Here is a 14,917-nt window from a genome sequence, read left to right as displayed (position 1 = left end):
AGACACGCAAATGATTTTCTATGCTTCGGCAAACGGCTCAAGAATGCCTCACAAAGCGATCTTTCTCAAATGTAATCTCCTAGTAAACCTAGCGAGTATAATAAACACTTTACTTGCAGTTGGCTGCTAAGTGCCCACAAGTCAAATCTCGCTCTAGCGTATCGAAAATGCTACTACGAGATATCCGTTACGTTTACAGCCCCTAAATTCAGGTTTTGAGGTGATAAATTCAGCGTACCACAAATGATACGTTGTTCTTGGTGGGGTTAAATCAGCAGCATACATTACGATTGCATAATTAATTTCCAGAAACTGGACAAGGTACAGAGAGCACTTACAGTGAACATAAAGCAAACTTTTACTTATGTAAGGCACTCGATTACGTTTGTTTTCTTAGATGTTGTGAAACCATCTAAATATTAAAGCACTAATTTTTCGTTGACGCATTCGCTGGTCAATCGAGAAGTCAATGTAACCATGCATTACCGTCCCCCATGCCCCCGAAAAGGAAAGCATCCTAAAACACAGGACAACGGTATTAACAGTGTAATGGTTGCTCTCACTCTTGGTAACGCTGCGTTATGACGCTGCAGAATGCGAGCAGCACGATGGAAAACATCACGAATGCCACGATGCACGGAAGCAAGTACGCCACGACGATCTTCCAATGCGTGTCACCTGCATGTCAGTGAATAAACGAACAAGGTATATGCACACTTGTTACTGAAGTACCCGATAAACCAGAATATGGGTCTACCCCTGAGTCACAACGTGCTAAAGACCACTATATGAGATCAGGGGCGACTTTAGCTGTGTTCGTTTCGGGAAAAAATCTCAACCTATATTCCGGTATACGTACTCTAGTTGTCTCATACTTGGTATGGTGCAGTAGGACGCGAAACAATTTCAGGTAAGGCGAGGTTAGGAAGGAACTTTCCTTGCCTGGGCCACAATTGTTTAGCGATGCCTTCTTCTGTGGTATTCCTTTTCTCGCTTTTCGCGCACCGTCAATGATCAGAATAATGCTTCGCCTGCGCTATCATTGAGATCAGCCGGCCGTAAACAGTGGATGATAACAGTGACATAGAATCGACTGAAAGGCATGGCTAGAAAATTATGGCCCAGGTCTCACTTCCCATTGTTTCGTGTCCTATCACCTCTCAATAAGGACAACGCATACATAGCTTCTCACGAAAGGCCACAGAGCGTAGCCCCTTATATCAGAACGTCCCCACTGGTCGACGCGCATTGTTTTTGCCAATTCTGCTCTTTAGGGGAAAAGAAAGGAAAAAATAGCACCGGAAAGTTAGCTGCGGATCAACTGGTACTGCTGATTAGCTAACGTTACACCGGTTCACTTCAGACTGAGCGGCAGTGCTACATATGGCTGCATTACTTAACGTGCTATCATGTTTCACGAGGTCTTAGACGCACCGCGTTCCATAACCAATGATGAAGTAGCGGTATTTCATTCCTATTTATGCCTGCAGCCAATAATCGACACTTCGAGATGATGGTCAGGCTGGAGATTGAAATGGTTTTACAAAAATATGTGCTAATAGCATACTAACTGCACAATATGTTGCAATAAAACTGTCCTGAGTATACCAGAATTCCTTAGAAAATGCACAAGGTTTATTCCTGTTATATCTCTTTACTTTTAAGACCAGCAAGAAGAATTCCAAAGCATTTTCTGCTCAAGAAGCCTAATAACCATGGCGCCAGAACAAAAGGAACTTTACGGCGGGAATATTTTTTACTTCATGCCCTGCCATAGGGCCTGTAAGGTCCTTTTGAATAAATAAATCAATAAATAACTAACATATATTTCCTCTCACGGCGAATTAAATCGTACCATTAGTAGCAGTGAGATGCATACAAGAAAGCGTAAGGTTTTCGTATTCAACCTCACACAGTTGCTACAGGCTTCAACTGCACTCGCTAGAGGACTCCGCAAACCCCGGCATGCGGTTGACACAAGTTATTTTGTACAATTGAATGTCCCATCTCTTGGTCCAAAGCTTTCTTAATGAGCACAAGCTCACGTGTGACTGGCACCGCGATATCAGACAGCCACAAGATAAAGACACACACGAGCGCTGTGTTCCTTTATTAGTTCCATCTGATTCCGTGCTGTTCGTCTAACAGACGTTCAGGTATGGCTGCTACTCACACTGCTCAGCACTGCATCGAGCATTTTGCGATTACTAGCATATCTGAACTCATAACGCAAGGGAAAGCTGAATTGAATGAATTAACGTGGTCTCAGTGGAACCCAGCAAAAAAACAGGTTACCCTAATAAAAACAGCGAGATATCATCAATGAAGTGTCTTTCGCAAGTGTATCGGCACTGAAAACAGACAAGATGATGAAGAAATTGCGGCCACTGACCAAGTCAAGGTGAAAAAAACACACAGAGACCTGTACGGGTTCCTTGATCACACTTAAGGAACCCGTAGAAGAGTGTGATCAAGGAAGAGTGTGATCAAGGAACCCGTACGGGTCCTGAAACGTCTCTGTGTGTTTTTTCACCTTGACTTGGTCAGCGGCCGCAATTCCTTCGTGATCATGTTACCTGACCAGACGAACTTTCGTCGAACTCTTGACTACTGAAAACAGACAAGCACGGTGCGTAGGCCATCAGCTCACAATCTTGTCTACAAAGTGCCAAACCGCTGCACGTCGCGAGAGCACCTACCATTTCAAACAAAAGCCAGCCCACGATTTCCTTCGAGAGAGCCCGGCTGCCTGCTGAAAAATCAAGGTCACAAGTATGCGTGCCTCTACGTAGTGGCGCCAGTGAGGTCATCGGCATCCTATGCAGTAGCCCACCGTGACCCTCCTCCCTGTACCCCTCTCCCTGCTCCTCTATCCACTCGTTTCAAGCAACGAAGTATATTTTTACCTTTATGGCTTGCTTCAGCGTAGGATATGTTCTGTAGCTAAAGACTAGTTATTTTTATACCTTCTTGAAATGTGCAAAGTAACGAGTGCACCACAAAACTGCCTATTAAGCAAAATATCACATTGAAAGCGCCTAGTTTCGTGTTTATTCTGTATTAGCAGGCCGAAAACCATGAATGTGCCATAATTTTTTTTATTTCAAAAAAGAATACATCGCAAAAAATAAACAGAGGCTCTACGAAATATGCACTGCCTGCGTTGTCACAGATTATGGCATGTGACCTTGATTATTCCATGCAAAGGATGCAAAAGGCCATGCTGAGCAAAAAAGGAAGAGGATGACCATCGATATAATGCAAAGCAATTTGCTGGTAGGTGGCTACCCAGCGTCGACTGGGATTATGCGAAGCGTTACCAGGTTCTGGCAACTAGCAGATGGTTGGATAATCGTGGCTGGCGGCGCGTTGCCCTGAGGGTCAGCAGCAATTGATAACGACGTTAAGTGGTGCTACCGCGGCTTGATAGATGCCTGCTTATGTGTTGCACTGAAGTCAGGCGTGCAATCAGGACTCGATGGCAACCAAAGGTGAGTGGGTCGCCTCGAAATGGGCGCTGACGAGAAGACTACAAATGAAGCTGCGCAGGGTGATATGAGCTGGACAAGTTTTGAGGAATGCTCACAGTAAAATTGATTATGAAGAACGACTGAGGAATAGGGAAGAAAGTAAGTGGGTTGGGAGAGGGTTGAGGTATTTCTGCTGAGAAAACATTGATTCACAGTGTAGGAATAGAACTAGGAAGCATACCAGCAAGTATGTGACCGTATGGTGAACAACATGGCAATAAAAAAAGTTAAGCGCAAAGTCAGATAGGCTGAGACCATTTCCTGGGTGGCGGCAATGGAAAAAAAGAAAGCCGGCTATGAGTAGCTACATAAGAGGTAAAACCAAAATCAGTGAAGAAACAATTTATGATAGCTCAAAGGGCAGCTCATTATTTTTCAAAGCATGATCTGGATGCCGTAGAGCGTGCCATTATAAAGCCACATAGAAGAAGGAACAAGAAACAGGCGCTTTCTGAACTAAAGCTAGAGAAACGATTGAGCATGTTTTATTAGAATGTGAATACATCTGCCCAGTGGTCCATTCAGGCATCTCTGGCCTCCTTTAAGCCTCTGAGTCCAGCGAGAGCAGGGGGAGATTAAACATGTCCGCATTAGACATTGGTAAGGCACGATTGTAAGACTGGTGCAAGAAAAATTGGGAAACGACAAACAACGGCCGCGTACAAAAAACAAAGTTCCCAATAGGGGTTCAGAAAGTTTGGTTATGGGAATGCTTCGTGCCTTTTTCTCGTTTTCCTTTTCTCTTCTTTCGTTAACAAACCTATGACATTAGACAAGATAATAAGAAGAGCTTGGTGGCGCAGCCCACCTCCCCGTTCCAAAGGGGACGCTCATAGCATCTACTTATCCATACATCCATCTATACGTCCATTCATATGCCTATTCACGAGTGCAACCACAGTAGCATGCTGTTGAAACGCTAAGTCTTCCGTCTTCTTGGCGTCTGGCTTCGTGTCAGTTTGGTTAGAAGAATTTCTATGCACGCTCAAGACAGGAGGGATAAGAACCTAAAAGAAACACTTGGTTACAACAAACATCGCACAGATGAAGCTAACAGGCTTAAAAATTCTATAGACTGACAAGGCTACATTTTCATGCGAAAGAAGAAATTGAGGCTGGGAAAGATAGAAGAGAACGAGTTCGCTACTTCAAGCATCGTCGTGTGACATATGCCCTTACGTGGTGCGTTGTTTCCTTATTGTGTTCTCACGTTTCATGTTCCCTGAGCTTATTATAGGACTACAAAAGTGAGTACAAAAGTGAGTTCACAATCTATTTTGTTGGGTTATTGTACCTTTTCCTTGGTGCAAGATAACAACAACAAAAATTCACGCACCATATCTTCCCGTGGTCAGTGCTCTTTAATATGTGCAAGCCTTATAGAGTTGGACAACGTTTTCGAGATGTTATCGGTCTAGCACGCACTGCATTTCGAACAGACGTTCATAGTACGGCGTTGCACCTAAGTAGTCAATGGAAAAGGCAGTTTAACTAAACGTACACTGCTTGATAAACAGACATGTGGGTTAGTCCGGTGGCACAGAGAGGATCAAGTGAATTGCTACAAATAAAATGAATGCCAGTCACTATGCCACGCATGCACAAATGTATAAAAAACATCTCTGAGAGGCTCTATTTCGTAAGCAGGAAAGTAGATGCTTGGGACATGCTACTTCTTTTGGCCGCTTTTTCCTCGGCACCTCATCGGCTCTCTTTACACCACACAACGTCTAAAATAAAAAAAAACAACAATATCATATTCGGCTGTTTATTTTCTGGTCTAGAGCAGCAGACAGAAAGTAGAAGCTTTATATGCTTTATTGTTACGCATCCCGAGCGCAAAGCAATCGCACTGCTTCTCCTACACTTTGTGCCTGTATTTTTTCGTGCCCCGCCAGCGATGCTTTCATCCTTTTTTTTTTGCAAAATGGTGACGAGCGCCGGCCTTCACAGCGCACTCGCCCAGCATGCCGAGTAAGTAGGTTGATCAAAGTACCGGCAGCAGCGCCGCCCTGCTATCATCATTTGCTGCTACTCTCCGCGTCTGCTGTGCTCAAACGCTCCCACCTTCACTTCTAGCTAGGAGAACCAGGTGGACAACGTGTTTGTGTAAGGTGAGCAGATATGCGTCTGGTCTGCTGCGAGCGTGTGCGACGACAGTAGCATGACGATGCTGTCGACGACCGTGTGACGCCGACGTCACGATTTCAAGGGCGCTATAACCTAAAGCTATACGAAACTGTTTCCATCGCATTTCTGCAACTAGCCATAGTAAAAAAAAATATCACCCGCAAATCATTTACCACGAAATCACCTCCCACTATCGAAAAGACTGAATAAATCCCGCTTCCGCACACCAAACTTGAACGCACGCAGGTGGCCGCGTTTGGAATGCTACAAACGGACTCGTATCCGTCCCGAGGCCTACTAAGTAACTACGACTCAGACAGTCCGGCGAATTGCCCAGGCTGCCCAGAACTTTATTGCTCACTCTCGCACATGCTGTGGAAATGTACCGCGTTACCAAAGGGCCTTTCTTCAGTGAGCGCGAATGGGAAGAAGCCCTCAAAAGCCCGGATCTCAAACTCCAACTAAAGACCGTCCAGAGGGCCCAAGAATTGGCAGTGCGTCACCGCGTTCCCGTCCCGACTTGGGCGTCGCCTACGGTTTCAGCCCGAAGAGCTCCCCGCGTGAGATCTCCAACGGCCTAAAACTCCTCCGGACTTCAATAAAGTTCTTGACTGACTGACTGACCGCCCCTTCCAGTCCATGAAGTGGGCAGTAGAGCGAAGCTGTGTTAGTTACACCAATTGTATTACGATGCAAGCGAAACTTTGCAAGCAATCTGTATTGTAAATCTCGGGCGCGCAGCTGGGGGTCGGCTCTACGACGACAAGGCCGTTCTCGAGCCAACTGCCGCGGACGCTCGCGGCAAGCAGCTTCTTGCTCAGGAGTATGCACCATTCGTAATCTTCCCATAGTGGTAGATGGAATGGAATGTGCAGGACCACTAACCCAAAGCTCCGTACATTGAGCGCAAGGCCCACCATTGGAGATGCGGACACTGCAATCGTTTTGACGACTGCTTGGATTGGTTTGATGATAGACGTGGCTGCGGACACTTCTTGCTCGCGCAAGAAGTGCCGACAGTCACTTGCTCTTAGTACCGCATTTCAACCGCTGGGCACTGTTTGCTGGCTACAAATCGCCAGTTTAACATTTGTTTCTTCCGTGGCAGGGTGGAATCAATAGTCGATAAATTGAATGCCGGTCTTGCTAGATCGCCGAAAACATACCGTGTAACAATAATATAAGATTCGCGTATAAGATAGCATTCTCACAGGGGGAAATGTATAGCATTCTCACACGGGAAAATGGGTCACTCCAACGCCTTTCCCCCTGCTGAGGTATTCTTATAACACTAAGTCATGTGGCCTCTTTTAGCGAAGTCCGACAACGAAGGCACAGGGTCCGCATAATTAGCTTCGCTGTAAAATTTGTCGGAGCCCCACCACTTCGCCTGTCTGTCACGCGACGTCAGAAAAAGTGCGAAATTCCCGACTGCTTTGACGTATACAAGCAGATTATGAATGATTACAAATGAACAAAGAAAAAATAATAATTTCCAAGTCCACACCTTTATCACCATTAGCCCTCCGCTATTAGTCTAAAGATTTAGGGCTGCGCTCACATCGCTTGTGTGTCGCGTCATGTAACAAAACAGGGAAACCTCATAATGTAAGAGTGACGTGTAGGCATTAAAGATGCATTACTACTCCCAACAAGACCGAATAATTTTCGGAATAGCCATTCCAAAAGGAATAGAAGATGGGTGCTTGCCGATCGCTCTCCAACTGCGTACTCGTAGCTGCTGGGGTTATTGATATTATGCGCTTGTAATGAAAAAAACATTTCTGGGCAAGCAAAGCCAAGGTCTGAGCGCTATGCAAGGCAGTGAATCCCTCCAAGGTAGCTCCGGGTGTGGAGGAAGGCATCTTAATGTAGCATCATGGTGGGCGATCCCAAAAAGCTGGTAATATGACACTGGAACTGCGCTCGTTTTCAAACGCGCAAGACTCCGCTAGGGCAATTTTTGGCAAATGAGGTGGAAAAACCGCAGATTTTGTTATTACAGGATACACTATGTGAAGACCCTAGCCTCTCTGGCTTCAACACTGTGTCAGTCAGGAACGAAGGAAGGAGAGGACTAGCGACGATGATAAAAAAAAAAATCTAGCCTTTATGGAACATCCAATGCAATCTGGACGGAGTAAGATGGGGGCCCTTTTCGTGGAGGTTATACCGCACGAGCCTCTTAAGCAGAGCGTCTTTGCGCTTAATGTCTATAGCCCGCCGTCGGACCAGAGACAGACGTTTAACTCCCTGCTTAGGAAGGCAACGTCGATAGCCAAACACTTTCCCCTGTAATAGTTGCTGGTGATTTTAACGCAACTCATAATGCGTGGGGCTACGTCAGACGGAGGGCAAAAGGAGAGAACCTGGCGAGGATCCTCGGTGATCTCGCGTTTGCGGTAATCACGGACCCAGGGTTCCCCACTAGGCTGCGCAGGCCAGTTGCGCGAGACAACGCCTGATTTGGTATGTGTAAGGAACGTAGGTAGCGTAACGTGGGCCAATAAGCAGGAGAACCTGGGCAGTGACCACTTCATTGTTGCGGTAACTTAGGGTGGACGCCCGACTGGCCAGGGTATTTCGAGTCACGGGCTGGGAAGAGTTCAGGAAACTTAGGAAGGAGCGAACGAGCACATTTTCCTCATTTGGCGAGGCTATCAACTCGTAACGGAAGCAGTAGAGAAGGCTACTAAGGTAGCACAAACGGAAGCGGAGGCCATAAGAATGAATCCGCACCTAGCGCACCTGCTGGCGGTGAAATCGTCAATTCTGATGAGGTGGAAAACACGAAGATCAAATCGCAGGCTGCAGAAGAAGGTTGCGATGCTTAATAGAGAGATCGAGAGATATTGCGCGGAGCTCCATAGGCTGCATTGGGACGAGGCCTGCGCGGCAGTAGACGGGTCTATGCGCTAAGGAGGGAAATGGAACCTCCTCAAGCGTCTCCTGGGTGACGCGCAGACTAAGCGAAATCAAAGGCAAACACTTAGTACAGTCATACACCGACACAAACAGGAGGGAAGTACTGAACAGTCACTTTTGAATGCGGTCGCGGATAGACACCTCCCCATATGGCCGACGCAGGAAGAGGATTATCCGCAGATCGAGTGTGCGACGGTCGAGGAGTTGTACGCGCCCTTCGCAGAATCGGATATTCAGGGCGGTGCTCTACAATTTAAACAGCTGATCGGCTCCAGGTCTGGATCAAATTTCGAACAGGCTAATACGAAACCTGTACCATAAGGCAGTGGAACTACTAACTAAGGAGGTCAACAGGGTATGGGAGAGAGGACAGCTGCCTGACGGATGGAGGTAGGCTATGGTGACATTCATCCCTAAACCAGGAAAACCTCTTCATTTGGACAACATGAGGCCAATATCACTAACCTCGTGCATAGACAAGGTAGCGGAACACGCGATCTTGAACAGGGTTTCCTGGTACATAGAACGCAGAGGCTGCTTCCCACATAATATGGTTCGATTTCTGCCCGGCCTATCGACGCAGGAGGTTATGCTAATGCTAAGGGAGCAAATTTTTGATAGCGGCACCCGGGGCGTGAGAGGGAATCTCGCCCTGGATCTCACTAAGACGTTCGGCACAGTGTTACATAGATACATTCTGCAGGCCACGGCCGGTATTGGCCTGGGAGTCAAATTCCACGCCTTTGTCAGGTCATTTCTCATGAATAGAACTGCTACTATTCAAGTGGGGCAGATTCGGTCAAGCGTGCACGGATTGGGGGCTCGGGGTACCCCTCAAGGATCAGTCATCTCGCCACAGCTCTTCAATATAGTCATGAAGGGTCTATAGTCATGTAGTCATCACAAACGGGTGGCTACGAAGGTCGGCACACACAAGACACGCCGATAGAGAAATAAAAGTATTAATTAAAGAGAAGACACTCGGTAAAAACTGGCAGTTAAAAATGTCTCATTTTTTTATTTCTTGGCCCGTAAAACCAAAAACGTTCAAAGAGGAGCCGAATATTGTGAATACACATTTTACGACCAGACAGCGTAGCCAGACAAGCCGATGGCCAAGTTAGCCGTGGAATGAAGGTCCAGGAAGGCCAGTTTATTTTATTTATTTATTTATTTTCACAATACTGCGGACATCTGTCCAAACAGGAGGGGGCTACGTGAGCAGATACAAAAATAAGCAAACATACAATATATACAAGGGTTACAGTCAACAAGATTCATCAAGTGGGTGGCTGTAACCAGTGGGAATTTCCAGGTAGGAAACCCCCACTGGTTGCGCAGCAAACATACGCAAACATACAATATATACAAGGGTTACAGTCAACAAGATTCATCAAGTGGGTGGCTGTAACCAGTGGGAATTTCCAGGTAGGGCATTCCAATCATTGATTGTTTTCGGAAAGAATGAGTTTTTGAAAAGGTTTGTTCGTGCGAAGATCGGTTTTAAATAGTGGCTGTGTTTGTGGCGGGAAATTCGAGATGTGTCCTTAATAATATAGTCACGCGGTTGTATTCCTAGTTTCCCGTAATAAAGCTGGCGAAGGAAGTTTAATCTGGCAGTTTTTCTTCGATCAGTTAGTGGTTCCAAGTTTGCGGCTTCCAGCATACTCGTTGGAGAATCACGTCGTTTGAAGCGCTTATAAATGAAGCGCGCGGCTAACCTTTGAATTCTTTCTAATTTTTCAATACCTACCACTGTGTGTGGATCCCAAACGATACTCGAATATTCTAAGAGAGGCTTAACGTACGTTTTATAAGCTTTTAATCTTAATGAGGATGTGGAGTCACCTAACTTAAACTTTAGAAATCGTAATCTTTTTCGGGCTGCACAGGTTATATTGTCTATGTGAGGCACCCAGGATAGGCGTGAAGTTAAAGTTATCCCCAAGTATTTGCAGTTTTCTACTTTCCTAATCTTATTATCCTTTATTTTGTACAAGTATTCTAGCTTTCTTAACTTATTTGTAATACACATATGCACTGTTTTGTCATAATTAATAATCATATCCCATTCATTGCACCATTCTGCCAACCTATCCAAGGTTTTTTCCAGAAAAAGCTGATCACAAACAGTTCGAATGTTGCTAAATATAATACAATCATCTGCAAACAATTTGACGCGAACAGGTGATTCCACAATTTTAACTAGGTCATTAATATAAATATTAAACAGTACTGGACCCAGCACCGATCCCTGAGGTACGCCTGAAGTTACCCCCAAAAACCGGGAGCATGATGCATTTATTTCCACATACTGCTTACGACCAGTCAGGTATGAATTTACCCAGTTTATGATCTGTAGGGGTATTCCGAGAAGTTTCATTTTATATATTAGTTTCGAATGAGGGACTCTGTCGAAAGCCTTAGAGTAATCTAAGAAAATAGCGTCAACTTGACCGCCCCCATCAAGCACGGAAGCGAGTTCATGGACAGTGACTACTAACTGTGTGGTTGTGGAGTAACCTTGTCTAAAACCATGCTGATTAGCCGTGAGTATATTATTTCTCTCCAAAAAATTATTCAGGTAAGTGACTATGATGTGTTCTAAAGTTTTGCAGCAGCAACAGGTGAGTGATATTGGTCTGTAATTACTTACAGAAGATCGGAGACCTTTCTTAAAAACTGGTATTACTCGTGCCAAACGCCAATCGTCGGGAACAGTACCACAGGGTAAAGATTTAGAAAAAATAATGACCAAAAATCGAGCTAATACTTCGGAATATCTTTTAAGAAAAGCAGGAGGAATGTTATCTGGCCCTGTAGCTTTCTTTGCGTCTAACCGTAGAAGGAGCTCAGTCACACCCTCAATTGTTACACTGATCACGTCTTGGCTGTCAATTATCTTCATCTCGGCAACACAAGTGCTCGCAGTGGAATAAACACTTTGGAAAAACGCATTAAATGCTTCAGCTATTTTCTTTGCATCTGTAATTGTTACATCACCATCGCATATTTCCCACGAAAGTTGGGAATCTTTGTTAGATAGGTATTGCCAAAATTTTGGGGAGTTCTGAGAGGCAAATTGACCAAGTGTTTCCGTAAAATAATGTTCCTTTGCCTCTCTCAGTTTTAGAGCCAGGTCATTTGCCATCGTGCCAACAATTGTCCTGTGGTAATCTTTAGATTTTCGGTATCGTTTTATTTTACGTTTGAGATGAATGATGTCTCTGTTTATCCAAGGGTTCTGTCTACCGATCATTTTTGTTTTATCTGGAATGAATTTTCTGATACAAAAGTGGCACAAGGACTTAAACTTGTTCCACAAAGAATTCACGTCATCGTCAGTATCAAGCTGTACAAGTGCTTCTTCCAAACAATGCACAATTTGAAGGTCGTCAGCAGAATCATAATTTTTAACAGTGATATACCTGGGAGTACGTAACTGCGATCGAGTAGGAAGCGCGCATGTGAAGTACACTATTTTGTGGTCAGAGATCCCTTCATTCACTTCAGCTTTATAGTCAGAGATGCTAGCAGAGCATAGTACAAGATCGAGAATTGAAGTCGCTGAATTTGTAATTCTTGTAGGCAGGTAAACAGTTTGGGTAATGTTGTGCGCTAGTAATATATCTAGCAGGGTTTCAGAACTTTTAGTGTCCGTTGAGCCACATGACATTGAATACCAGTCAATATGAGGTAAGTTGAAGTCCCCAGCAATAATAACATTTTGATTTTGATAACTGTCAAGGTAATCATACAATTCTAATAAAAAATCTGGATGAGTCCCTGGTGGTCTGTAAACGCCCCCGACGACAACTTGGTTACCCGACAACGTCACCTTACAGAAAACACTTTCATGCTCCGTGCTAACAGCAGGCAAAAGGAAAGACACCAAAGTTTTTTTAACTAAAACAACCACGCCTCCGCCGCGTGTCAGACGGTCCTTGCGATAGCAGTGATATGTTGGCGGAAAAACACAATCGTTTGTTATTTCTGGTCGCAGCCAGGTCTCGGTAATTACCGCAACATGAGGATCATACAACAGGAGCACTCGTTCTAGTTGGTCATATTTGTTGCATAAGCTTTGTGCGTTCAGGCAAAGTAGTCGAAAAAGTTTCTTTTCGGCGTTTGCGGTGTTAATATTACGTCAGTCTTCATTCCTGTTTCCAGACTTGGCATTTCGGACTTTCTGCGCTGGACTATTGGCCCTGCGCAAGAGCACTCTACAATTTTTGCCTTCATCCCACGTGTAAGCTTCGTTCTTTACGAACAGCTTATCATGCACCAGTCTGACCCTGTCCCCAGCCTTTCTATCGGTGCCGATAGACTGCCACAGCTTTTTTCTGATAGCAAGGGTTCTTTGTGAGTAATCGTGTGATATCGATACCCCTGTATCTTTTAGTTTAAAGCAAACCTTCATGATAGAATCTTTTTCTCTGAAGTTGTACAGACGAAGAATTATGGGCCTGGGTTTGTTATTCCAAACTAGCCAGGAAGGCCAGTTTGTGCAGGCGGGCGTCGGTGCCCTCTGTTTTTGTTATAGGCTCGTGCAAACTATGATACCTCGACGTGCTTATGCGTGTCGCTGGTGCTAGCGTACGCGACGCTCCTGCGTTAGCTCCTGCTCCATTTGATAACGGCAAGGTGAGAATTATTTAGCCTTAGCACGCTACGCTTCAAGAAATTTAGGGTTAGGGCACACCGGCCGCTTAAGCTTCACTTCAAGAGCGAAGCCAAATTGGTTGAATTTTACTGGGAATGAGTGCCACAGTTTTTATCCATAATTTTATCCCATGACCATACCTGCTTTAGGAAAAATACTCATTATTTAGCAGTGGGGTAAAGCGTGGTCGACTTGACAAAGAAACGAACAAGTGTTCCGAAAAGGTAACGAGCGTTCACCATGAGTGACAACACGGGATTCCATTCTTTGCACTTACATGACACTCGTTGAACGCTAACGTGTAGGAGCAACATGAACTTGTGCTTTGGAAATTTCCAGTTTCGCAAGATAAAATTCGCTTTGCACCCGCGCGTTTTATTTTAGCGCGTATAGAAGGCAATCTGTGAGCGTCTGGCTGACGTTGCCTGTGTTGCACCTATCGCGATTTTTACGTGGAGTCCCATCGCGTCCGCTGAGAGATGCCGGAGGCAGCCAAAGTTTTTCACATATATGTGCGTCCTTGTATATGGGCTCTTATGGGACATTTAATCAGAGCGGGGAATGTGAAATTGCTTGGAAATCATTAGGATGTACCATCGTCCTATGATATTTATAGTATTGTAAGCGATGTATCAATGTTCCCTATGCGAAGATCGCAAATGGAAGTTACCCTTGTTCTTAATGTTGTCAATCAAAAACTTTCGCACATTTCGCGTCGCCACATACATTTGTGATAGGTTTAAATATAAGATTTACACATGCTTGTCATGTAAGTTTTTTATCTGCTGCCGTCTGGTGGGGATTCATATGGTGTTGCGGCAACGACTACTGCCTACCATGGCGCAAGAACGATGGCAGAACAAACAAAACGCCTGGCACGAGCTTCTTTTCCTACCCAAGGGGCAACAGTCTTGGGTTGGTCAGTGCTTGCAGTGCTCACTTACCCACGTAGACGCACGATCCACCCTTTTGTGCGTAGTGGATTCGGCAGGTGCAGGTGCCACGTACGCAGACACTGCTGCGCGTGTAGCAGCTGTCAACAGTAGAGCAGTTCCCTCCGAGCTTGGCCTCTGCAAGAACAATTAGACCAAGTGGATCTAGAGGCGAGCTTTGTCATGCGAGTGAATAGCTTCCATGCAATCACGAAAATATGTACGAAGGCGGGAGTGAAGGTTTTGAAGCTTGCTAAAGTGCGTTTCAATCCATCTGCGATCTCAGCCATAAAATTTGCTGTCACGTCAGATGCAGATGCTTCTGATGATGGGCCGGATTCTAGTGGTGATCTAATACAACCGGAACACCGGTGAATATTCAAACATATACCGGCTGCACTCTATGTACCGCGTAGGTTCAAATGTATTCTTAAGAGCTCCTTAGCGATAGGGATCAGGCCTCAGGTGCGACGAAATACTGAAGTGTGGTTTTGCCAGTAAGATGGCAATTATGCAGCACGGGAAGATCTTATTGGTGTCTATGTTGCGGAACATTGATCTTCACCTAATGCGATGCAGGCCGTCTTTATGTACCGCAAGAACAATGGTCTTGACATGGCCACAAGACACGCTCGTAATGTGAAGACTGGTTTTGCTGTCTTGCCGCTCGTCATTCTATCATTAAAGAACTGAACGACGGCTTAGAATAGCGCAGTCTTACAGGGAAGAAACTTGCC

General features: G+C 45.2%; 1 protein-coding gene across 1 annotated transcript in view; it reads right to left on the bottom strand.

The window, feature by feature from the left end:
• The window catches only part of LOC135902147 (uncharacterized), a 154,177-nt gene that overhangs the window by 97,048 nt on the left and 42,212 nt on the right, over positions 1–14,917 (bottom strand). The window contains exons 6-7 of the mRNA XM_070538356.1: positions 14,193–14,318; positions 564–678 (exon numbers count right to left, since the gene is read on the bottom strand). Coding sequence (XP_070394457.1) covers positions 564–678; positions 14,193–14,318 — 241 coding nt within the window. The remainder of the gene's footprint in view (positions 1–563; positions 679–14,192; positions 14,319–14,917) is intronic.

The sequence above is a fragment of the Dermacentor albipictus genome, chromosome 5, assembly GCF_038994185.2.
Source record: "Dermacentor albipictus isolate Rhodes 1998 colony chromosome 5, USDA_Dalb.pri_finalv2, whole genome shotgun sequence".
Classification (NCBI taxonomy): Eukaryota; Metazoa; Arthropoda; class Arachnida; order Ixodida; family Ixodidae; genus Dermacentor; species Dermacentor albipictus.
Note: the sequence above shows the minus strand (reverse complement) of the source record. Positions and strands in the feature narration are given on the sequence as shown.